Source organism: Topomyia yanbarensis, chromosome 2 (genome assembly GCF_030247195.1).
Source record: "Topomyia yanbarensis strain Yona2022 chromosome 2, ASM3024719v1, whole genome shotgun sequence".
NCBI classification, from domain to species: domain Eukaryota; kingdom Metazoa; phylum Arthropoda; class Insecta; order Diptera; family Culicidae; genus Topomyia; species Topomyia yanbarensis.
This window is the reverse complement of record NC_080671.1, coordinates 461,533,029-461,558,810: the sequence shown is the minus strand read 5'-3', so window position 1 is coordinate 461,558,810 and position 25,782 is coordinate 461,533,029. Positions and strand designations below refer to the sequence as shown.

Below are 25,782 nucleotides of genomic sequence, written 5' to 3'. Positions count from 1 at the left end.
ACTTTAATTCCTTGCTTTTCTAAAAAGCTCACGAAACTATAAGAATTGAACGGTGGCCCTCCGTCAGAAACTAAAACATCCGGTAACCCAAACCTAGCAAAGAAGGTTACCAACTTTTTTAGGACTTTTCCAGAATCTGTGCCATTACGCATGTATTCAATTTCAATCCATTTGGAGAAGCTATCGACCATTAATAAAAATGTACGATGTTCAAAATGAAAGAAATCAATATGTATTCTACTAAACGGTTTTGTTGTCGGTATCCACGCAGACTCTATTTTGGGCTTCGGAACCGCAGTCATGCTGCTGCAGATATCGCATTGTTTTACATAGCTTTCTATATCACCATTTATCCCGAACCAGTACACCGTTCGCCTAGCCAATAACTTCATTTTTACCATACCAGCATGATTTGCATGCAAAAGCTTAAGAACCCCGTTTTGCATTTGCTGTGGTATTACAACCCTGTTCTGATACAACAAACATTCGTCCACAATTTCCAATTCATGTTGATTAGCGAAAACGTTAACAAAGCATTTGCCTACCTTTTTCGGCCAACCATATTTCATATAATTAATTATTTCCATAAGGAATTTGTCAGTTTTAGTAGCATTGGCTATGTTTTTTGAATCAATGGGGAATTCCTTTCCGAAATTTATATGTCTTAATAGTTCTTCGTCCAATTGCTTAGGAACTTCTTCCCCTAGTGGAAATCGCGAGCAAAAATCCGCATTTCCCATTTTAGATGATGGCCTGTATTGGATATCGAAATCATAAATGGATATTTCCAGAATATATCTCTGAAGTCTAGTAACAAAAATAGAGTTTTTACCCTCTTTGCCAAAAATCCCCACTAAAGGTTTATGATCAGTGAAGACCGTAAAATGTTGTCCATACAAATATTTATGAAATTTTTTAATAGTAGATACCAGAGCAAGAGCTTCTAAATGTAAAATGGGGTAATTTTTTTGTGCTGTGTTCAGCGAAAACGATGTGAAACATATTGGCTTCTCAACACCGTCCACTATATGGGCAATTACCCCTCCCAGGCCGTATCCTGACGCATCAGATACCACAACAATGGGCTTTTTTGGATCATAAAATTCTAAAATATTTGCATTTAATAACGAGTCTTTACTCTCCCTGAATGCCTTGTCGCAATTCGCATCCCAAATAAATTTGGCTTCACTCTTTAGAAGATAATACAAATGATAAAGCTTAGCGGACAAATGTGGTATGAATTTGTGATAATAATTTATCAGGCCCAGAAACGATTTTAATTCCGCCACATTTTCTGGCTGCTTTGCCTCTCGGATGGTTGCAATTTTGCTTGAACATGGCAATAAACCCTGCCTGCTGATGATGTGTCCTAAATACGGTAGTTCGCTTACGAAAAATTTGCATTTCTCCCAGTTTACTTTGATGTTTGCTATCCTCAGTCGATCTAGAACTAGCTCTAATTTATTTAAACAATCTTGCAAATCTTTACCCGCGATTAGAACATCATCCAAATAACAAAATACGTTATCGATACCCTGTAATACTTGATCCATGATCTGTTGAAAAATAGATGCACTCGACGAAGCGCCTTGAGGCAATCTGTTGTAAGTATACAATCCCTTTATTGTATTTATAACCATTATTTTTTTGGACTTTTCCGACAAGGATAGTTGGGTATATGCCCCCTCAAGATCAAGCGAACAAAAAACATTACATCCCGCCAAGCCGGCGAATAAATCCTGCGATGTTGGTAAAGGGTAAGTATGAGGAATTAAACATTTGTTTATGGATACTTTACAGTCAATTACAAGCCTTATATCGTCATTCTTTTTCATGACAACTACAACAGGAGAAGCCCACTCGCTTGTTTTTATTGGAGTAATAACTCTTTCTTTTTCCAACTTATCCAAATATAATAAAACCTTGTCCTTTAAGCGGTAAGGAACATTATAAGCCTTTTTAAATATTGGCTTGTCTTCTTTTAAAACCAATTCTGCTTCATATCCCTTAACAGGTGCAGAAAAATCTTTGATAAAGACTTCCTTAAACTTTTGCTTAATTTCTCTAACCAATTCAGTTTCTTGCCCTTCCTGTTTGATTTCGTTAATAGAATTTGTAAAGAATTGTCTCCAATTGGTGAAGAAAACATCTAAACCATCGCGTCCCAATAACGGAATAAAATTGTTGTTACAATTCAAAACAACCAAGGTCAAATTTGCCTGTCTTCCATTGAACTTTACTGAAACATTTGTTTCACCAACTATTTTTAAGCTGTTCCCGTTTACTACCACTAATTTCTTCTCTGATTGTTTCAGAGGCATCGAAAAGGTTAAATCGTATTGTTGTTTACTCATAACGGTTACCGATGAACCACAATCAACCTCCATTTGGAGTGTTTTACCCTCCATAAAAACATTGATCAAACAAGGATTATTAATTTTGTTTACATAAGTTACCAACATACATTGCGTTTCTCCTGCATCTGGTTCATCGTCGCTGTTAGCCTCTGTTGACATTCTGGTGAAAAGCTCGTTCAGCGACTTGTCCTTGCTGCCTCCAGGTTTCCCGTAATTATCAACAAATTTTACTGTATCCCTCTTAAGGTTCTTTAGTCTGAAACACTTCTTTTTTATATGCCCCTTAATTCCGCAAAAATCGCATGTTAATCTAGAATAATCTGCCTTCTGTCGTTCGGACCCACGTGGCCAAACAGCCTGTTTGAATATGGGATTAGAAGTATCCGTTCGGTTGTATGGATTGTATCCTAGTCTAGACTTGACTGGGCCTCTCGAGGGACCCGGCGTATTTTCGCTGTTATTAGCTTGGGCATTTTCAAGGGCGTTCAAAAGTTTTTTCAAAGCTACTCCCGGTTGGTTATTAATAGGATTTATTGATGCAACCGGTTCAGATTTACTCCCAATACCCATGGATTGCGCATTTGATTTGGCCATCTGCCACGTTATAATAATTTTTTCAGTAGCCTCACAACTTAAATCCTCGTCTTCATTCAAAATTTTTTGTTGCAATGCGGTATCCGCTATTCCCGAAATTATCCTATCCCTCACAGCTTGGTCCTTGAATGTCCCGAAGGAACAAAACTCCGCTTGGAGCTTGACCGCGAGAACATAATCCTCCAGGGATTCATCAGGATGCTGAGTTCTATTAGAAAATCTTAGACGTTGAACTAAACCAGATGGCTTTTTGTCAAGTCGAGTTTTTAATTTTTTTATCATGTCGTCATACGACACCTCGTTTAAATTCCCAGTAGGGTACTGAAGCTTTAACTCGGAATATACAATCGGGCCACCCAATGTAATAAAATGGGCCTTCTTTAAATTATCGGCCACTTTATTGGCCACGAAACAATATTCCAATCGATCTATCCAATCACTAAAGGGAGTGCCCCTTCTGTAAGGCTCGATAAGTGAAGCCATACTCATTTGAGACATATTTTCTATTTCAATTCGAAAAAAAATGGAATAGAAAATTAAAACCAATTTTGGGAAAAACAATATTACACAAAGAATGAATTGAAAATAAATTAGAAAACAGATTGACTCACCCTACAAATCCAAATAAACAGTCGAAGCTATTTCGCTGACTTATCACGGTCGACCTTTGCCGGCTTTACCCTAATCCTTGTAAGCGCCTTTGCTTCTTCTTGCGGTGTATCTTTCCACGTCACTTCAGACTGGTATCCTTTCACCGTCCTGTCTACCGGATCCGATTTCGGTCTGTTCACTGGATCCAGTCGGTTTTGTAGATATACCGAATAAAGAAAAAGAACAATTAATTATTCCGGCATAAGACAATGTATTGGTTGAAACTAAATAATGCAATTAATTCAAGCTAACAATGCCTAAATTACTATTGTTAGTGAAACAAAACACCTTTTGTTACATAAACAAAACTACAACGCCGCACCACAAAAGGGCATCTAGTCTAACAAAAAGAGAAAAAAAAATCCTTTGTCTCTAAATGTTCCACCAGTATAACCTTTTTCTTCTTTTTTTTTTTTTAACTTTTGTCGTCTATTTTTCTTATATTGGCCACAATTGGTAACTTTACCCTCTTTTAATACACGCACACGCAGTTAGGAAATGAACTGGAAAAGCAAAATGGCGCCTCCTTACGATGTGTCTAGACCACGCCACTCGCAAACTGCCGGGAATCAATTTTACCGTTCTATATAACACATTCACACGGCAATTAAGGCCGTTGCACTTCCCCCAGAGGAAATAAATTCACCATAAAAAATGCAATGTGAATTCGGGCACACTTACGCTTAATGACCGACAACTAGATGAATATGCGAAAAGAAAAGAAAATGCCGTTTGACGGCGTTATTAATTATATGCACTTCACTTTGTCCTCGTCGCCAGTTTTCATATCCAAAAAGAAAACTCCTTTCGGTCCGTCTCTATACGGAAACTATTAATAATCTCCGCGATATCTGGAACTCACCTAAGAACCACCAAAGACTCCACCGTGTTCGCCTGGGAGAAATAAAGGAGGAGTTCGGATGAACGGAGCACTTTTGTAAAATAAACTTCACTGTTTAACGTATAACAATCGAATGCAGCAGTAGCTGCTTTTATTAATATTTCTTGCCGTACCCAGCTACAGGGATGCCAGCTGAGCGTAACGTGCGTTACGATATTGGAAAGATGTTACGCTAAGGGCGTACACATCACTCTGTTGTGAGTAAATGGGGACGAAGTGACCAAAACCCACGACCGTGATCCCTTGCAAGGCGGGGAAGGCATAGTCTTACGGTGAGTGCCTTATGGTTCGTAAATGAACAAACGTGTGTGTTGGTTTCGCGTAGCTGATTACTGAGGCTGCTGCTAGTATATACTCGATCCAGTCGTGAAGTCGAATTTTGTGTTATGTATGTGTGCCCGGGTTCCCTTGGGTGTAATTTCTGCCATACATCCTGAAGTTGCAGTTGTTCCACGGTAGTTCGCAAAGATGGGCTCTTGTTAGACCCTGTAGCATCACAGTCGCGTAGCACACAGTTAAAGTCTCCAGCTAAAATGATATGTTCAGTCGGTAGTCGCAGATAGTACGCTAACGTAGTGTTGAAAAAACGTTCTCTTTCGGCTCTCAGTGCTGTTCCAGATGGTGCATAGATGTTACATAGTGTGGTGTTCTGTATTCGGAGAGCGATCAATCTACCATCTAGGCTTTTTTCAACATGTGAGTACCGTATATATTCTTTAAGCGCAATCGCCGTACCTCTTCTTGCAATGTCGATGTTAAAGATAATATGGAAACCAGGAAGAGATAGCTGTTCATTTTCCACTTCTTGGAGAAATACAATATCAAGATCAGCCATGCGTATGAAGGAACGAAGTGCGTTAATTTTTGTTGTGTTAGTAATATTGTTAATATTTATAGTTGCAAGGTTGTAGCTGTTATATTCCATCAAATATTTAGTTGCTCATTATCCCTTCTTCGGTATCATGCCGTTGCTTTTTGTCCGGTGGTCGTTCGCGTAGTCGTTTGCTGATCGAGGACGTAGAAGATTCATCTGTCTCATTACCTTCTTTCCTCCCGCTTGCTGTAGATTTTCTAGTCCACTGTGCCTTCAGAACAGCTTGCTGTTGAAGTAGTATCAGATTATCTTCAACCAGTGGAAGAGTATTTTGTTCCATATTACGCGGAGCTGGTGGTGGTAACATTTTGGGAGTTTGTTGTTGTGTATTTCCTTTCGGTTTCAATATCATGAAATTTAAAGCTGGTTGTTTCTTCGACTGCTTAAGTTGAAACTTCGGCTTCGTGTTGGCTGGTTTCGATCCCAGTTGCTTTGAGGTGATGGTGGATTGCTTCGCAACATTTGCATAGGTCTTCTGATCGGCGTCGAGCTTCTGAATCAAAAGTTTTTTATTTTGTACACATGGAATACCTATGTGCACAAACTCTTCACAATGTCTGCATGTTTGACGTTGTCCATAATAGGACAGAGCCGTCGTTTCTCCGTCAACGGTGACGTAAGAGGGTATATTTTTCTTCACTACCATCTTTACGATCCGAACACCAGTTGGGATTTCTCCAAAGGCATATGTGTTGTCCCACATTTGTTCTCCGATGTCACTCAGAAATTCAGCGATAGTTTCGTCTGCTATATCCTCAGATAGGTCAAATAGTTTTACTTCTACTGCGCCATCCTCCATTGTGATACGCAATGTGAAGACCTTACCATCGATTTCTACTTCGTGTTTTTTGTCATATTCATCTACCACTCTCTGGGCAATATCATGCTCGGCGGTCTTTACGAACGCACAGCCAAGAAATCTACTGCATTGTATGCGTCTTACATCGTCTCGCTTGCGGTTCAGGGTAGTACTAACGAAGTGATGAATTTCTTCAAACGATGGTTTTTTGGTACGTTTGCATAGTCAATGCGAAACGGATTTTTGCGGCGATTCATGTCGTAACCACGCTTTGGCCCTACGGTACTAATAAAAAACAGCTATTGACTGTGTAAAATAGTCTGTGAACTACTCCCGGAGCGTAAATAATTGAACTACTCAGCTCGGAAGTTGAGCGCTAACTGACTGTTCACTACGGATAGTTTTGGACGCAGTTTAACCATCACCAGATAGTGGTCCGAGTCGATGTTAGCGCCCCGATAGGTGCCGTCCATCAATCAGAACATGATCAATTTGCGTCTCTCTTTATTGCGGTGATCTCCAGGTGTATCGGTGCAGGAGGCGGTGCTGGAAGAAGGTGCTCTTTATGGCCATGTTCTTGGAGGTGGCTAAATCGAAATCTCTCGTTTGTCTGCTGGTTGGCGCTGAACCTTCCAATTACAGGTCTGTATTCCACCTCCTGGCCAAGGTCGCCGATGACGATCTTGACAGCAATCGTATTCACGCTCCAGCTGCGCGTAGAATTCGTCCTTGTCATCATCGCTACTTCCGAGATGGGGACTATGCACGTTAATTATGATGATGTTGAAGAACAGGCCGTTGATCCTCAACCTGCACATTCTGTCGCTGACCGGCCACCATCCGATCACACGCTTTTGCATGTCCCCCGCCACCATAAAAGCTGTTTGCCGCAGCTCTGGTAGATGGTGTGGTTCTCGCGAAAGACTCGCACCGTAGACCCCTTCCAACACACCTCCTGCAGCGCCACAATGTCGAACTTGCGGTCTTTCGCTATATCGGCAAGTATGCGAGTGCTCCCGATAAAGTTAAGCGACCTGCAGTTCCATGTCCCAAGTTTCCAGTCTCTTGTCCGTTTCCGTTGCGTACGTCCGTGCCAATTTTGTCCATCCGAAATTTCTTGTTGAATTTCCTGAGCATGCTATTTTTATGGGAGGCTAGCTAGGCCTGCGCCAACCTTGCAGTATCGCTGAAGGATCACGGGAAGATAGAGATTTGGGTTAAGCGCTTATTTAAAGGCGGCGCTGGCTCGCCTTGTCAGGGCTGCTTTAGGGCATATGGTATTTAGGCCTAGAACGTGTAGGGCCCACTACCTCGTCCTACCACACCCGCAGTCAGCCCCGCTACTGGTTCGGGTCGTGAATCACAACTAGTTGCTATCGCGACTAAGTATTATCCACCACCTATGACCCGCCCGGTTGCTTGCAGCTCAGCGTCTGCCAAAGTCTGTTCGGCGGTCTTCAGGTTCGTGACTAACGTCTAGGTAGATTTACCACGGATTCGATTTCGATGGCAAATTCGAATACGGTTAATGTTGATGTTGTTGATGTCGATGACGTTGATGGGAATGCCGTGGTGTAGACGACGCAAGCGCCGGCGCTGAACCCAGCAAGGTATGTTCGGGACTGGAGACAGGCGAGAATGTAGGCGATAACGCAGATCCGCTCGCAACAAGGGATGGTGCTGGCGTGCCAGAAGGTTGATTTGGTAGATTCCAGGCACCCAACAGGATGTCGAGAGGTAACAAATGCTGACGAGAAGTGGCTTGATTGGCAGGTTGCTTTGGTATCGAATCATCAGCTAGGCAACTCCGGAGTTGGTTGATCTGGGAACGCAGCATTCGGCGATCATCGACCCACACGCTTTTACATTACGTCTCCAATTTTTTCGATGATTGTACCAGGAGCCCATTTCCAACCGTTACGACAATAAAGCTTAGCGTAAACGGAATCGTTCCGGCTAAAGAACCTCGGTTGTGTGTGGTCTGACGGTGGCGCTAGAGTTCGTTGGGGGACGTAGAAGCTTGAGACAGGTACGTATTACGGCGACTTTTGGTTTGGCAGCGTTAACAGCAATATGTCTAGCGCTTACTGCATCGATCATCTCCCCTCTCGAATTTTTGTAACAGCCCTTTTGAACGTGTCAATAAAACGTTATGCTTGGCCATTTGATTGTGGATGAAACGGAGCAGTTGTGAGGTGTACGATGCCGTTTGCGGCACAGTAATCTGCAAATTCAGCACTCGTGAATTGCGTTCTGTTGTTGCTGACTATAGTGTAACAGCCATACCCAGCCGAGCAAATAACCTGTCGAGAATGTTGATGGTTGCCGCCGAGATTATACGGGACGTTTGGATGATCTCTAATCACTTTGAGAAGGAGTTGACGGCGATCAGGTAATATTCTAGCCTTCAATTGGACCGGCATAATCCACGTTGACGCGCTGCCATGGAGCGGACTGCTTGGGCCATGGCACCGAGGGAGAGTGCGGAGGTGACCTGGCTACGGCCGCATAATTGTGGCATACCTTGACGAAGTTGACGATGTGTACGTTGAAATTGGGCCAATACACGTAGCTTCGAGCGAGAACCTTCATACGCTGCATACCGGGATGGCCACATAGGAGCTGTGCGAGGCATCGCTTGCGGTGCAACGACGGGATGACGAGCCGTTCGGCAAACATGATGCACTCATCTACCACGCAGATTGATTCCTATCTGGCTTGGAATCGCTGGATTTCGGATTCCGAAAGATTTGATTGCGGCCAACCGTGCTGAACATGATGGTAGACTTTTCAGAGCAGTGAGTGCTTGGGTGCTTTGCGCGACGGCTTGGAAATTGCGAGGCAAAACTTTAACTGTATGAGATACTACCGATCTGAGGTTGATGCTGGCGGTCACATAGTCCTCATCTGATTTGACGTGCTAATTGATCAACCTCGAGAGCAAGTCTGCGTCGCCGAATTTGTGGGTGGGCACGTACTCGATGTCAAAATCGTAGAGCAGCAGATTGAGCGCAAACCGTTTGGAGGCGGTTGTCTGTATAGACCGGTATTCCCTTTTTAGAACCGAAGATACGAAGCAAAGGCTGGTGGTCGGTTCTCAAGCGAAAGTGCCGTTCAAAAAGCATTTTGTGAAACTTCGTGACAGCGAAAACGATAGCTAAACCTTCACGACCCGGCTGACTTTAGCCTTTTTCAGCTTTCGTGAGTGCTCTGGAAGCATGTTGGACGACTTTGATTGTGCCGTCGGGGAACCGGTGGCTTATCGTTGCCCCGAGTCCAACGGAAGAAGCGTCGGCAGAGACAATGATCTTCCGCTTCGGATCGTAATGTGTGAGAAGTAGATCCGAGGAAAGCTCTCTGGCACTCCTCAGTCCACTGAAACTTCGCATCGTCCAGATTGTCGAGCGGATATCGTAGCTTGCGCCTATTAGGAACAAACATGCCATAGTAGTTGATGGCCCCCAAAAATGATCAAATGATATAACTTCGATTTTGGCCGGATCTGGACGTAATCCGCGACTGTCGATAATATGACCCACGTACTGCACTTGCTGCTTGCGGAAGGTGCACTTCTCGATTCGAACGGTGAACCCGAAATCTTGTAGAACAGCTCGTAAATTGCGATCGCGGTCTTCTTCAGTTTTTCAGCCGACGATGACGCACCAGGCGCGATCTTCACACCAAGCGGGAGGCTGTTGTAGGAGTAGAAACCACGATGCGTATTGATGGTAAGCAACTTACGGTACTGTTCGTCGACTTCCACCTGCAAGAAAGCGTCAGGCAAATCGACTTGCTGAACTCCTTAAAGTTAGCCAGCTTGGCGAAGATAAATGCCGGTAGGATACTGATTTGGTTGGAGCGCAGCGTTCAGCCCCGTGGAATAGTCTACACAAATTCAGATGGAACCATTGGCTTTGCGGACGACGACGATCGGAGCAGCCCACTCCGAATATTCGACCGGGGTGTTGATGTTCAACTTTTCCAGTCGGTCGAGTTCCTGGTCAATGGCCTCATACATCGCGTACGCAACTGGGCGCTTCGGCCAGAAGACGGGTCGAACACCTTTTGTCAGCTCCAACTTCACTTTAGTTTTGCTGCACAAACCGAGCTGATCGTTGAACACGTTTGGGAAAATCGACTGTAGTGCAGCGGGTGCCGCAGGAGAGCCTGGGATGAGGCAACAGAAGGTGTCCATGGGCATGGACCAAAGGTTGAAACCAAATCTGAACCGAGCAGATGAAGTTGTTTCTCGGTAACACGGATCAGATCACGTTGTGTACTTCCTCCGATTGTTACGTCACACTCGAATTCCCCATCGAGCGAAAAAATGTTACCGGATGCTGTCTTCGCTTTGACTGTTGCTGGCAGGACTACCGAATTTCTGCCAACTCTCCCTGCTGATGGCAGTGATGTAAGATGCAGTGTCAAATTGCAGTCGAATATCCGTTCCAGATAGGCCCACAGATACTAATCTGCGTCTCCGCTGCACGCTGCATACGTCGACCACCACTACTTTGGCACAGACGTCTCGCTTCTTACGTCTGCTTCCAAATTTCCGGGACTTTGCACGTTCGGGAGAACAATTAAATGTGGACTCACACCATTGGTGGTAGGTATAAGAATGTTGCTTCGAAAGAAACTTATATTTTTCACTTTCTGTCACTAATGCATTAGATACTTTACTTTGGTATGTCTATCAATTGACAACCGTGTTCTACTGTGGGTGCTTACAGTAGAGGCTTATACATCACAACCACTTGCTTCAAGGGTGCTAACCAGTGGTGCAAATTTTCATTTTCAAATGTCAACTTTCAGCTCAATCAAACCCAACCATGATTCAAATGCAAAGCCTCCCTTAATCATTCACTTTCAAGTTGGTGGGATTTTCATAACCAAACCGTACGTCTTCATTTCAAATTAATGCTTTTTCATTCACCAACCAAAGTTGTCATCTGCTCTGTAGAGGCCATTTTAGGTTAAATGTTAACATATTTTGCGTTTTCAAGCTTACATGAACAGTAAGAAGTGTGTTCAGAGTAGTTTTGCTTGAAAAACCTGATCAATATTTCAGTACGGAGATATTCATAGGGTCAATGAAATCGAAAATGAATGGAAAATGATTGAGCAGCTCGGCTGTTTGAATGAATGATGCAAACGAAAAACGGCGAATTGAACATAGTAGGGCATGATTTCAGATTTGTTCTTCCTTCAAGTTCAAAACAATCTGGTGAAAATTTGCAACTCTGGTGCTAACAATGAGATGCTGAAACTGTTGGTAATTGTGAGGAGGCAATCACAACTGCAATAACGGCCTGGCGGATGGTCCGTTTCGCGAAGAAGGTAATGAAGGCATTGGATGATGGAAGGAAGCTGCCAGGCGAGATTCTGGTGACGACGTTTGCGGTGGCAAAGGACATGATAAACAGACATCCATAGACGGCCCGTGGCGCCTAAGAAGGAATCTATAGCAGAAAAGAGGAAAGATAGAATCAAGGATCAGGTAAAGGATAAGGAAAAGGATAGCCAAACCTTTTCGTAAATTTCCTTACCCAATCACAAAATATTGACATTGTAAGTAAATTGAGCTTAATGAAAATTTACTATTTATTGAAACTATTAATGAAAACACCAAATGACAGTATAGGCTTTCAAATTGAATAAGCCGGACGGAAGTTTCGATGGCGGAGTGGCAGCAACATTGGGGAAGGATGGTGGGGTGACAGCAAGAAAGGAAGGTAGACTCATTCCACACCGGTGAACTTCCACCTAACACAGCTCCTGTCGAGCCACGGTTGCTTCAAGAAGTTTCTTCGTCGGGTCGGGAACGCAACGTTATCATTGTGCTCAGAAGATGAGAATGTCGAGGAGGTAGCGGGGAAGGTGGTCTTCGAATGTCCGAGGTTCAAGCGACACGCTTGAAATGGGAAGGCCAGATATCAACTCGGACAATGTCGTCTACATAATGACAAGTGAAGTAAACACGTGGAACGCCCTCAACAGAGAGGTGACGCAGATCATGACCGTCTTACAGTGGAAATGGCGTGCTAGCCTCTATCATACCATGTGAGGCTGACTTTTGTGCTCACCCTTAACATACCGTGTGAGACTAACTTGGATGCTCACCCTTTCGCTTGCTTCGGGGTGGCTGGGATTACCCCTTACTCGGTTGCCAGTCGCTGCGCCAAACCTGCCTCAGCATGAACAGACCATTCACTGACTTTTTCGCGCTCGGCCCTTTCCGCTCCAACTAACCAATCACTAGTTAGTCGTGCCCGCCGTCTGTTGCTAGGTTCGCCAATTACCTGTAGGCAATCTGGATGGTAGCAGCCGAGACTGCGTACCACTTCTCCACCGATTGACACATCCCATTAATAAGGCTATCAGGGGTTGTGTCCCAGCCACAGACGTCAAGCATTGCTCTTCTTTCGACGTCGAACCGAAGACATACGAACAGTATGTGTTCGGCAGTTACGTCTACACCGGGCAGTCCGGGCAGGCTGGGACCTCCGCGTGTCCGAACCTATGAAGGTACTGTCGGAAGCAGCCATGGCCTGACAGGAATTGTGTCAGATGGAAGTGAACTTCCCCATGGGGTCTGCCCACCCAGCTCGATATGTTAGGTATCAGCCGGTGGGTCCGCCTACCTTTCGAGGAGTTATCCCACTCACGCTGCCATCTGGCGACCGGGCTCCTCTATTTCCACGTAGCTCCTCATATTCCCGATTGGCATCAAGCTCGCTATCACGCAGGATGCACCGTGTGATACCGTGCGGTAGGCAGATATCACTCTGATGCACATCACGCGGTAGGTGCTCTCCAGTTTCTGTAGGTAACTGGTTACCCTCAGTGCTCTTGACCATGACGGGCCGCCGTACCTGAGGATAGATACGGCAACGCCTGCCAGTAACTTACGTCTACTGGCGCACACCTTTGAGCTGTTGGACATCATTCTCGATAGAGCCGCAACAGCAGTCGACGCTCTATTGCATGTATAGTCGACATGGCTGCCGAAGGTCAGTTTGTCGTCTATAATGACTCGGAGAGACTTCAGACTTCGCTGTGAAGTGATCGCGACTTCTCCCACATGGATAACTGTATGTTGTGCCGACTTGCGGTTGTTGACGATAACTACCTCCGTCTTATGATGAGCGAGCTCCAGGCCTTTCGCGCTCATCCATTCCTCCACTATGCTTATCGCGTGTGCCGCCGTTAGTTCTACCTCAGGGATGGACTCCCCGTAGACCTCCAAGGTTACGTCGTCGGCAAAGCCGACGATCTTGACCCCAGGAGGGAACTTCAGTCTCAGAACCCCGTCATACATGAGGTTCCATAGCACCGGGCCTAGGATCGAGCCTTGCGGGACTCCGGCGGTAATCGGAACCCTTTTCTGACCGGCATCGGTCTCGTACAGCAGTACGCGGTTCTGGAAGTAGCTTTCCAGGATCCGGTACAGATCCACCGGTAGGCTAAGCCGGTGTAACGAGAGCGCGATGGCATCCCAGCTTGCACTGTTGAATGCGTTCTTCACATCAAGTGTTACTAACGCACAGTATCGAATACCTCGCCTTTTTTCGTTGAATCGATATCTCGGCAGTCTTTATCACTGAGTTGATAGCGTCCACTGTGGACTCACCCTTCCGAAAGCCAAACTGGTTGCTTGACAGGCCGTCCGTACTTTCTGCGCACGGGGTTAGCCTGTTGAGGATAATCCTCTCAAGCAATTTGTCAGTCGTGTCGATCAGACAGATTGGTCTGTACGCCGATGGGTCGCCTGGCGGCTTCCCGGGCTTCGGCAACAGCACCAATTTCTGCCTTTTCCATCTATCGGGGAAACGGCACTCGTCAAGGCACCTCTGCATTGCTAGCCTGAACATGTTCGGGTTCGCTATGATCGCTGCCTTGAGAGCGCTGTTTGGAACTCCATCCGGCCCTGGAGCTTTGTTCATTGCTAGGGATTTAGCCACTGCGAGTAGTTCTTCATTCGTCACCGGAGCTACCATTTCGGTCGTGCCTACACTGTCTCGTAGTGCAGGTGGCCAGGGGCTTGTGGCTCGAGACGGGAAGAGTACTTCGATAATCGTCGCCAACCGGTCCGGAGACCGTTCTGGGGATGATGAGCCCCTTCTGGTCTTGGCCATCACGATCCTGTAGGCGTCACCCCACGGATTCGCGTTGGCACTCTCACACAGGTTGTCGAAACACGCTCTCTTGCTGCTTTTAATGGCCTTGTTAAGGGCCAATTTCGCAGCTCGAAACACATCACGGTGGTTCTCTCTTGCATCCTCGGTGCGAGCTCTTTGCATCCTACGTCTAGCTCTGAGGCAGGCTGATCGTAGAGCTGCAATCTCGGCACTCCACCAGTATACCGGACATCTGCCGTTTCTTGGCAGTGTTTTTCTCGGTATAGTCCCACGCGCGTGATAGCACAGCTACCAGCGCATCCCCGTTTAGACTGTCGGTGTTGGCCTCCAATCCCAGGGCCGCGGTGAAAGCTTCGCTGTCGAAGTGATTGGACTTCAACCCGCGTACCTGACAGGGATCTCCCGCCCTCGGATGCTGCACACCATAGTTGATCTTAAAGCGGATTGCTAGATGATCGCTATGGGTGTAGCCTTTGTCTACCCTCCATTCCATGCCTGGAACCAGACTCGGGCTGGCAAATGTTACGCCAATCCATGCCTCCACCCCGTTTCTACGGAATGTGCTAGCGGAGCCATTGTTAGCTAGCACAGAATCGAGTTTCGCAAGCGCCTCCATTAGCGCTTGGCCCCTGCTATTTGTACAGCGGCTGCCCCACTCTACTGCCCAAGCGTTGAAGTCCCCGCTATAACTACCGGTTTCCGGCCCACTAGGTCTGACGAGAGCCTGTCGATCATCAGGTTGAACTGTTCTATGGGCCACCTTGGTGGAGCGTAGCTGGTACAATAGAACACGCCGTTGACCTTGGCAATCGCAAAACCCTCGGCGGAGGAGTGTATTACCTCTTGAACCGGGAACCGTCCCGTTGTACAGATTGCCACCATTCCAGACCCGTCCGACACCCAATTGCCGTTGCCGGCAGGGATGTTGTACGGGTCTGATAGAAGGGCGACATCTGTCCTCGACTCCGAGACCGACTGCCACAGCAGCTGTTGGGCTGCTGCACAATGATTAAGATTTAGCTGTGTGACGTTCACGGCTTCTTCTTATTTGCCTCACCGAAGGGACACGAAGGTCCGCCCATAGCATGTTTATGGGCTTGCTTCTTAGCGGTGCAGATAAGGCACTTGTGCGCCTTAGTGCAACCCCGCTCCTTATGCCCCTCCTCGCCGCAGCGACGACATAGTTTGCTCCTGTCTATGCCCTAGCACTCGTAGGATATGTGTCCGGACTCAAGGCACCGATAGCACCTATCCACTGCTATGCTATTTGGGCATACCGACGGTATGCTAATTGGGCATACCGACCAGCCGATCTTCAGCTTACCTTTCTCGGTTACCTTTTTGGCATCCGCCTTCAGTAGCCTGAGGTAGGCTACTTGGGTGCCAGAGGGTCCCCCTCTAAAATGCGCAGAGGCCCGCTCGATTGTCACGTCGCATTGCTCCTTGACGGCTGCGACAACATCTTCTGCGGTCGTGAACTCGTCCAGATGCTTGCACTGGAGAGTCATTTCCGCCCCTAGCGACCTGACCTGGGCGCCTTCAACAAGGATCTCTTGGGCCAAGGCCTTGTACACCGCACTAGATTGTGTGCCTTGCTTCTGCACCAGAAGCATTTCTCCTGTGTTGGTGCGTCTCACGCTACGCACGTCTTGCCCAAGGGCCGAGAGGCTTTCGGTCGCCCTCATCGACGCCATGCTCCACTTGGAATCGCCGGATCGCCCACGGCAGCCCGCCGGTTGAATCGAGAAAAATATAGCGAAAACAGAGGAAGAATCGGGTTCGGGAGAACTTGTTACGCCAGGAAACTCCGTAGGCGTAAGCTAGATTCACTGCTGGGGAGTAGACTGAGTAGATCGCGACGAGACACTCCAGTTGCGGATTGTCGGGACACCAGCGAACCGGACGTCATGCTCCACCAGTAGGCTAAGTCCATCGTCAAGGGCTAGACCCAGTAGTTCGCGAAAAATGCTGGAGTTGACGGGCTCAACGAGGAAATGGTTCTAAATGGCACTGGACAGGGAACCGAAGGGCTCAATAAGTTATAGTTTGCCGCCCGGCTTGTCCTCGTAGGGGAAGAGAACTAATTCACAGCCCACAACCAGTTTGCGCACTGGCTTACCGAAATGGCCTACGTTGTGTGTATGGTCAGAAACTTGTGGTGTGCCGTGGAGTGGTGCTCTAACCATACTGAAGGGGCTACTACAAAGTAGTTAGGCTAGTGTGGGAGTTATGCACATAAAATGACCACTCCTCGAAGTAATCTCCTTAAGGTAGTGGCGCACAGGAATCCGGTACAGCGTTATTCTATTGAAAAGATGAAGCTGAAACATCCAATCTAACTTTGTTTTCGTTGAAGCTAACGCGCGCCGAACCAACCTTTGAAACAATGACAAAGTGTTAGTATCATTCTCCGCCGAAATTAAAACAGCCTCTGGTTCTTTAATACTATATTTAATCATGATATCAAATTCTCTCGATTTGCAAGCATCTACCCTAAATACAGGTGTGTCGATATTGAACACAGAGAAATCAATCTTAGGCAACGTGAATGTCGAGTTCTATGTAACAAAAAACAAATAGAATCGTATGGCATCAACCGGTTCGTAGTTCGCGCATTGTTTCGAACCCCCTTTAGAACTCAACTCCCGTGTCGAACAGCTCTCGAAGCAGCAGCGTGGCCCGCCTCGGAAGCAATCGAACTACGTGTCCCAACAGCAGCAGATACTTGGGAATACTAATCTCCAGTTTGTTTCTTCGAACACCGTCGATTATCCGGCGGGCGGCTTCTTCCGACGGGATGGTACCGAACGCAGACGGAATGCGCATTCGAATGTCGTTGCGGCAATTCGGTGTTATTACGAACGGGTAAAGGTGAACCAGTGAGGTGTGGATGGTTTTGTGAAACTTTTCGATGCGCAGCTCGTCCAGCACTGATTCAAACAGTCCCTGGACGGCAAACTGAGCCACTGACAGTGGTGTCTGATGTTTGACTCCACTCAGCCCGGCTACCGAGGTAAGGAACACAATGTGGCCATGATTGTGCCGTTTCATTTTTGGCAAAATTGCTTCCAGAAGCTGAAAAATAAATGTCCACAATTTAGAATTTGGTCACACGAAATTTTAACAGTTTCGTACCCAGAAATGTGACACGACACTCAGTTCCAGAGTTGCTTGAATCGTTGGGGCCTCCTTGATCAAGGATCGTGGACTAGGTACACCACAGCAATGGAAAAGCATTGAAATAGGGCCAAACTTTTTCTCGATTGCATTCGTCGTTCGAATGACGTCATTCTTGTTAGTCACATCGCATTCAAAGGCATGGGCAATGTAACCGCTTGAGTTGATGTTCTTGACTAGCACATCATTGTCCGTTGAGTTGATATCTACACAGGCCACCTTGGCGCCATGTTCAGCTAATTGAAGCGCCAGGTCACGTCCGACGCCGCGACTGGTGCCGAAAATCTGCAAACAACAAAACTTGGTTGTGCAATGGAACAAATGACACCATAAACTGCGTTGGTACGTACCGCAACAATTTCCCCGGCGACAGATTTTCGCTTCGGAGGCTTCACTAGCTGATACAGTGATCTCAGTAATTGAAGCGCAAAATAAATCAATATTATGCAAAAGTCCCAAAATAGGATGAAGCTCGAGTACAGTCTTAGAATCATTGAAATCGGTTTCTTGTGATACTCAAGCCAATTTGGAATGTACGATGTGTCCTAAAAGAGAAACAAATTTTAGACAAACTGTGACCCGTTCTAATTAATGTTATCAGACAGAAAGATTTCTTACTTTGCTTGTCTGTTTTTTCTTCGGTGGACTAAGCCTTTCGTTACTTACGTTTCTTGAAATCACTTTTCGGCTAGACATCTTTTCAGTGAGAGTCAAGTCCCCAAAGACAGAACAGGAAAAAAAACAGAAAATCAAACGATTATAAGCATTAGGTTCACGCGTTTAGTACAAAAGTTTAAAATCACTATATACAGCGATAGATGGTCAATCTAATTAATGGGACTGGCTATCCAATGTTCAATATTGGTGAATGGTTGACCTTTGCATTCGCTCTCTCTGCCAGCTGCAGACTAATTCGATCGGCCAACGAACGAAATTTTCAATGCAATGACATACTGATTAAACTCATGCGGGGATGGTAGTCGCATACGTGAGAAGGGGCCTAATGCGCTGATGATATTTTACTTATAGAACTGATAAGAGGTTTTATTTGTTAGCTACACAAAAGCATGCGACGTGACGAAAAGTTCGAATCGGACGAGGATCTGTGGTCAAAAAGTATTGTACTTACCTCGCACCGGATCTGCAGTCTGAACTCTGATCAAAGGTCAAAATATGCAACCGTTTTTTTATCTATTATTTACTTGGGCAGAGGACACTTGCACCGAAAACCGTAACTTGTTATTAGAGGGAACTGGTATAGCTGATTGTCTGATAAAACGAATGCGCATAAAAACACACGCATATGCTGCCGGGACAAATGGAGCAAAACAAACGAACTGTCAAAACTGTAACCGCGAGAGCTGTTTTATGGCGTACTGAAATGAAAGGATGGCTGGATGAAATGAGATTGAACTTTAGTGAAATCATGGAAAAGTTCAGCTTTTATAGACGGCTTTTATTTTAAAATTAAAATGAAATAACATTAATTTATATATTTTCAACATATTGGAGCAAAATAACAAGTTTAAAAGTTTCGTTGGAAGTTTTTTATGGCAACATTGACACAGACAATACAGATACGTAACTCAAGTCGTATCCAGCATTTTAAGTGCCATAATCGAGGGAAATGACACTGTTTTGAAATTTTGAATGGATTGGTTAAAATTAGCTTTGGTTACCCGAATAAACATTGTATGATTTAAGAGCTTAACGACTTGTTCAGGGTATCATCCAACCAATGTAATTTGTAATTTGTAATTTATTTATCAGCAGAACGAAAACTTGTCAGTTACATAAACTTTGTATCAAGTCAAGGAAAAATGGACATTTTAATTATTACTTTTCAGAAAAGTTGGTGGGTCAGGGTGTAGACATATCGTTAAGTAGAAGATTCATTTAGTAGGCTCTATTGAGCGCCGCTTTGAAAGATGTCAGTGAATTTTGCTGCCTCACAGAAAGTGGTAACGAGTTCCAGGTGGACGCTCCATACACTAGGACACTTTTTCGCAGGCTGGTGGTGTGGTGTGGCATATTAAAAGATCTGGCTCGTTCGTTTCGTCCGATTGGGGCGTGATGCTTAATATAGTCCGGATGCAAACCGTGTGTGGCTGAGAGTCCAGGGTAAAAAACAATGTCTCCGTACGAGAAGAATGGCATCAGTACTGCTTGGGTGAGTTTTTTACGAGTTCGTACGGAAAGTACTCCTTGAAATCGTCGGAAAGTTCGAAGAGTGTTGTAGGTCTTTTTTGTGATTTCGTTGACTTGTGCACACCATTTTAAGTTGGAGTCCATGATGAGTCCGAGGTTTTTGACTTCTTTGGATAGTGCAATGGATTCACCACAGAACCAAATATTTTCCTGCGGCACTACCGTACCTTCCTTGCAGAATATTATAGCCTTTGTCTTTTTGGGGTTGGGAAAAAGTTGGTTTTCTATCGCCCAATTTTGGATTGCGTTGAGGTCGGCGTTGATCAGCTGAATAAGTCTGTTAACATCGTTTTTATGACCAGATACGTATATTTGGAGATCGTCTGCATAGAGATGGTATTCGCATTTAACGACACTTGGTAGGCTGTTTATGTATAGCGAGAAAAGAAGCGCGCTTAGACACGAACCTTGCGGTGTTCCGTCTGTTAACATCCTAGCGGTCGAGGTGGTATTACCAAGGTCTACTCGCTGGCTCCGTTGGTCCAGGAACGATGATATCAGCTTACATGCGGAGTTTGAAAAACCGAATTCCCTCTTAAGCTTCGTTTTTAGTAAACCGTGTTTGACGCAATTGAAAGCTAAGGAAAAGTCGACGAGAACCAAAACTGTGCATCTACCATTATCAAAGTTGCTGACGATGTCATGGGTGACTTTTACTAGTGCTGTCGTTGTGCTGTGTGCTTTACGGTAACCAGATTGATGTTTGGCTAAAAGAGCAGGATTGGTTGTTTCGAGGTGTTCGGTTATTTGGGACAGGGCAATCTTCTCAAATACCTTGGACACAGCGGGGAGGACGCTGATGGGTCTGAAGTCGGTGGATGTAGCTGGGTTGGATGTTTTGGGTATAGGTGTTATTAAAGCTTCTTTCCAGAGGGAAGGAAAAGATTGAGCTTCGATGATAGCGTTGAACAGGTGCGTGAGTAATGGCAGGACAAACGGACAGAGCATTTTTATGAACGAGATCGGGATCTCATCGGTTCCAATGGCGTTGGTATCGATTTGGTAGATTTTCTTGCAGATCTCCTCTACGTTTGTGTTCCTAAACCGGAATCCTCCTTCAGTTTCATTCATTGTTGATACGTTGGGCAGCGTTTCCAGGGACATGGAAGATTGGTGTTGAAGTGAAAGATGACCTTCAGCAAAGAACTGGTTTAGTTGTTCGGCGTCTAACTCCTCGGTGACATGGTTTGTTTTAGTGTTGTGTATTCCCGCTCTTTTCAGATTGCTCCACAATTGTTTAGCTGGCAGGTCACTGCTGAACTGTGAATCAGCGTAGCGCTTTTTCGCAGTATTGATCAAGTTGTTGGTTCTACTTTTTTTGGAGATATAGTTCTGCCATTGCGCATCTCCTCTGGCACGGTTCGGATTCCGGGCATAGAGTGAATAGGCGAGGTCTCGAATTGCAATCGCGTTCTGGATTTCGTTCGTTATCCACGGGGTTCGTTTGTCTCGTACATAAACCGTTCTTTCAGGAGCATGTTGATCTAGCAGTGAGCGAAGTTCGTTGTGTAGTAGTTGCGTTTTGATGTCTATGTTCTCTTCTAGGTAGATGTCCTGGAGGTCTTTAGCTTGGTAGTCTGCTTGCAGCCGTAGGGGATCGATTCCACGGAGATTTCTTACTTGTATCCGTCGTGGTGGTGCTTCGGGTATACGTGAGTCGGCAATTAGATACACAGCTTCATGATCCGATATCGAATTTGCACTGAGAGTTTTGGATTTCTTGATAAACTGTGGGTGATCGGTTACCAGAAGATCGATCGTAGTAGAACTATGTTCGGTTATCCTAGTAGCTGACGTTGGCAATACAGTGAGATTGAATGATGTATGTATTCGTTGTAGCGCGAGCAGGTTTGCTGTGGGTTGATTCGCAGCGACGTTGATGTTGTAGTCGCCGACTAGGAAAATCCGGTCGAAATGATATTCCAGCAGATCCAGTAAGAGCTTTTCGTACTGCTGTGCGAAAGATGTGTTGCAGCTGGCTGGATTATATAAAACTACGATGCAGGTATTTAGTTCTCCGATTTTCGCTCGAATGGCTAAAAACTCTAGGCGTTGGTTGATGGGGATTGCAGGATCGAAGCAAGATTTCAGAATAGTTGCTGCTTTAATATTTTTACTAATGTAGATACCTACACCTCCACAGGTCTTAGTACCTCTACCTCGTCCAGACGAAAGCGAATGTTTAATGAAGTTATAGGCGGGGATGCGAACAGGTCCAATTGGGGAGCTCTGATTGAGTTTGGTTTCAGTGACTCCGAAAAAATGGTATTGGTTGCGGTCGAGCATTAATTTGACACCATCGATATGTCGTTCGAGACTACGAACGTTGAGGTGTCCGATTCGAAGGAGTTTTGGGTATGTCGTCATTATGAAATTTAGTGCAGAGAAAGTCGTCGTATAGGTAGTGCTTTTATGAAGATGATGCGTGCGAGGAATCTGCGGATACTGCATCGAAGAACACTGATGACTCGTTGCTGGTCGGGACTGTACCAGCAAGTTCTATTAGTTCGTAGATGTTGTTGATCGGTGTGTAATCTTGTTGACCATGAAGGAGAATGGAGACGGTATCGTTTCTTATGAACACGGACTTGACGACCTTCTTATGTTTAAGCCTGAGAGCAAGATTCCGCATACGAAAAATAGGAATTGATAGAACTTCATTCAGAGTGAATCGATAGTCCAGAGAAAGACCATTGTCAAGCATGGATAGCTTTGCATCTCTGTGCATCTTGTAATACGAACGGAGAACGGAATTTCTAGTTTCAGTGCTGTTCAGCACGATGATGATTGTTGGAGTAAGCGATCGATCGGACCATTTTGAAGCTTTAACAGGCAATCTGAAGCACCTGTCAACACATGATGTGAGCTGGGATATCTGGAGGAGTTCGAAGATTTTCGCTACGATGTCTTTAAGATTCTCATTGGATCGGTAAGGAATCTTGTTGACAGCTATTCTGACGCTGTTGATGGTTCGGGCGGTTATGTTGGCGAGTTTGGCTCCAGATTCGATTGCCTCAAGTTTTTGTTCGACGTTTGCGAGCAGTTTGTTTTGCGCAGATTGTTTTTCATATGCTTTATCCGTTTCTCGAACATAGTTTTGAAGACGTTCGAGCTGTTTCTTGCACCATGAACGAGAAACCTCAGCTTCTTCTCGGAGTTTTAGCAGCTCTGCAGATAGCTCGTTGATTTGCTTTGTCAGAAGTTCGTGGGAAGTGTTGTCAGAGGGAGAGGTTGCATTTGGTTTGGGAATAAGATTGCCTTGTAGGCAACATTTCGGGCAAAAATACCAAAAGTTTTTAAGCTCTGGTACGATAAGTTTGTCTATTGACAGGCATGTTGTGTGGAACCAGTCTAAACAACTATCGCAGCATATCCAGCTGACTGTATCCGGTTTTGCTTGCTGCTTCTTCCCCTTTCTTTTCCTTGTAGGTGGACTTTCGTGACCACAGCTGCTACAGATATCTTCGTTGCTCATGTTGATATTAGCACTACCGTACGACGACCTTGACGATATTCGCTCTAACTAGTGTTGCATCATAAAGCAACAGGACAGGGCCATACCTTTCACGGGTAAGCAATACACCCGAGCAGGAAAAACTAATTCGTGTAAATTACTGGTAGCCCTGCTGACTGCCTCCGTAAGCGACGCCGCCCAAAAACCGACGTCTCTAATTGCAGATACAGGAGCCGCGCACTCTACCGGAAGCGTACTCGGAACTCGCACTAGAGTAGATTACTTTCGCGTAAAACAAAAGCAAACGTATCCGAAAAACACAGGCTTGAAAAAAGTCGGAGGAAAAAAAAATCACTATATTCAGCTACTGGCAGCTCTGTTAATCGCCTCCATAAACGACGCCGACTGAAAATCGACGTTTCCGTCCAATAGCAGACACCGTGGCCGCGCACTCCACCGGACGCGCACTCGGAGCTCGCACTAGAGTAGATTATTTTACTTTCGCGCAGAATAAAAACGAGTTTATTCGAAAAAAACACTTGAATGCCGGAAGGAAAAAAAAAATCACAACTCGTCGTACGCAGTGTTGCCGTAAAAAAATGTAGGGAATTGTTGGTTTAAGTATTTTTATTAGGGTAGTTCGGAATGGATTTGCATTGAAAATGGGTTAGAATGGACGAAGATGGTTTGAAATGCAAGTCATTATCCAGCAATTAAACGTATTGCGAACTGAACAATTTAGACCGCCATTTGCTCGAAGTTCACCTTTTGACAGTTTCGGTGCTCGACCAAATCAAAACAAAAACTTTTGGTTCCGTTTCTTATCTTGCTCAGTTCAGAAGCTATAAATCGCTCCGCTGCTATCCAGCTTTTTACGTGCCATAATGGCGGTCTAAATAGTTCAGTTTGTAATACGTTTAATGGACCTTTTTGACAATAATCGTTTACGTCAACCGCCCAGTGAGATTAAGTCATCCTACGTTAGTCCACTGTGTTGGATGTTTATTCAATGAACGCCCAACATTTTCAATTTGGCGTTGCTGTCAAGCTGGCGTAAACGATTATTGTCAAAAAAGGGCAATTAAACGTATTACGAACTGATCAATTTAGACCGCCATTATGGCACGTAAAAAGCTGGATAGAAGGCCAAATGATCAAATTTGCCCGTGCGCCGCTGCATTGTCTATTTACAAAAGTAAAAATTGATTTCTTCTACCTAGTGTGTGAAACGTGAACAAACAATGAGTGACAATGCAAAGCAAGAGTATGTCCCGTTGCGGATAAACTGTGTTGCTGTTCAGTTCTCAAAACGTCCGGTAAGACCATCGATTCGTAAAGTTAAGCGATTGTTGAAGGTGAACATGAAGCTCAACATAGCAGAAGTTAGTGTTGTGCAGTTCCATCATTTACGTCATGTGGTACTGCTTACGTTCAAAAACTTTAGTCAAGCAGAATCATTCGCTTTGCAGAACAACTTGAAACACGCCGTCAAATGTAATTTTATACAGCATCCCAACGTATATTGATAATGACAGTATTGAAATAAAGCTACATGATCTGGCACCACGTACTAGTTCCGCCGCAATAGAAAAAACTCATGTCAAAATACGGAGAGGTGAATAGTGTTAAAGAAGATACTTGAGGAATTTCTTCGCAGGAATTGGCAGCGGCGTTCGTGTAGTGGGAATGTGGCCGACAAAACCTATTCCCTTTTGGAGTACACAACTATTGTCAAAACATGAGCTTTTTTAATATTACAAAAAAAAAACAAGTTGACCACCATTATAGTTCGGCTAAAGTTGGCAAACAGCTATTCGCGATCTGACGCTGGACCTCCAGACGGCACGAGAGTGCAATGATGTTTCTATTTTCATCTGTCAAAATTGAAAAGCAAATTTTGAATTTATTAAACTCAATCAATATTATAACTAAATGTTCTTTCTTCTAATAAAAAGTAATAGTGATGAAGAAAGTATGTTTACTTCTGAAAAATTACTAGATGGTAAATTTCTTATTACATCACTAAGAATTCGTTCTTCCGGTTTCTGTTTATACCAAAATGAAATTTAGAGATTGAAATCTCGCTAGAAAACACGATTGGCGATTCTACGTTGAAACCGCTCGCAGATAGCGCTGGAAGGAAAGTGTTACTGATTTTATTCTGTTCTGTCATAGTGCATATATTTTCTGTAAACATTGGTAAAAAATGACTTTTAAACACCAAATTACCGATCAATTTGTTGATAATTGTTTATGAAAATGGAGGAAAATCATCATTTTATCAGATGATGAGTAAACATCTTGCGAAAAGAGTGTAAAACATAGTGGTTTCTAATATTATTCGCAGAGCTATATGCGCGCTGTTTCGAAATGTAATTTGTTGAGCACCGTAGCCGCCGCAACAGCATTTCCCGTTCGTCCTAAGTTAAGCCAAACCTTCATGAGATGGTGTAAATTCATGAAACTCTCCAGATCAGGCGAGGAAAGAATATATCCGGCTAATAGGAAAGTGTCAGCTTTGTATCATGCACAGCCGATCCTTCTCTCCGATAGTCTTCACTGAATCTCCTACGTAGTTCAAAATATGAAGGAGTTTGACATTGGTACTGATTGGGTCTCGGTTTCG

At 44.8% G+C, this 25,782-nt stretch overlaps 3 protein-coding genes across 6 annotated transcripts in view; all 3 read right to left on the bottom strand.

Moving 5' to 3' along the window:
- The window catches only part of LOC131686017 (ketohexokinase-like), a 96,532-nt gene that overhangs the window by 15,406 nt on the left and 55,344 nt on the right, over positions 1-25,782 (bottom strand). The gene's annotated exons all lie outside the window — the stretch shown is intronic.
- LOC131686016 (17-beta-hydroxysteroid dehydrogenase 13-like) lies at positions 16,750-18,832 on the bottom strand. 3 transcript variants are annotated; one of them, XM_058970121.1, is made up of 5 exons: positions 18,624-18,832; positions 18,161-18,190; positions 17,845-18,039; positions 17,453-17,779; positions 16,750-17,392 (listed from the first exon to the last, which is right to left on the bottom strand). In XM_058970121.1, the coding sequence occupies exons 2-5, from the start codon at positions 18,188-18,190 to the stop codon at positions 16,949-16,951; spliced, it is 996 nt and encodes a 331-aa protein (XP_058826104.1). In that variant the 5' UTR covers positions 18,624-18,832; the 3' UTR covers positions 16,750-16,948. The 3 variants fall into 3 exon arrangements, with proteins under 3 accessions (XP_058826104.1, XP_058826106.1, XP_058826105.1); XM_058970123.1 differs by lacking the exon at positions 18,161-18,190 and having other exon boundaries at positions 18,624-18,830; XM_058970122.1 differs by lacking the exon at positions 18,624-18,832 and having other exon boundaries at positions 18,161-18,557.
- On the bottom strand, positions 19,240-22,069 carry LOC131681179 (uncharacterized). Its single transcript, XM_058961890.1, has 2 exons — positions 20,477-22,069; positions 19,240-20,409 (listed from the first exon to the last, which is right to left on the bottom strand). Exons 1-2 carry the CDS (start codon positions 22,067-22,069, stop codon positions 20,359-20,361), a joined length of 1,644 nt encoding a protein of 547 aa, XP_058817873.1. The 3' UTR covers positions 19,240-20,358.

Excerpts from the sequence above, each read along its gene's own strand:
- LOC131686016 (XM_058970121.1), bottom strand. The coding sequence starts at position 18,190 with ATGTCTAGCCGAAAAGTGATTTCAAGAAAC. Across the intron at positions 18,040-18,160 it reads GAAAAGTGATTTCAAGAAAC|GACACATCGTACATTCCAAA; the intron begins GTAAGTAACGAA and ends TTTCTCTTTTAG. Across the intron at positions 17,393-17,452 it reads GTGTCGTGTCACATTTCTGG|CTTCTGGAAGCAATTTTGCC; the intron begins GTACGAAACTGT and ends TTTATTTTTCAG.
- LOC131681179 (XM_058961890.1), bottom strand. The coding sequence starts at position 22,069 with ATGACGACATACCCAAAACTCCTTCGAATCGGACACCTCAACGTTCGT. Across the intron at positions 20,410-20,476 it reads TCCTCCCCGCTGTGTCCAAG|CCAAACATCAATCTGGTTAC; the intron begins GTATTTGAGAAG and ends CTGCTCTTTTAG.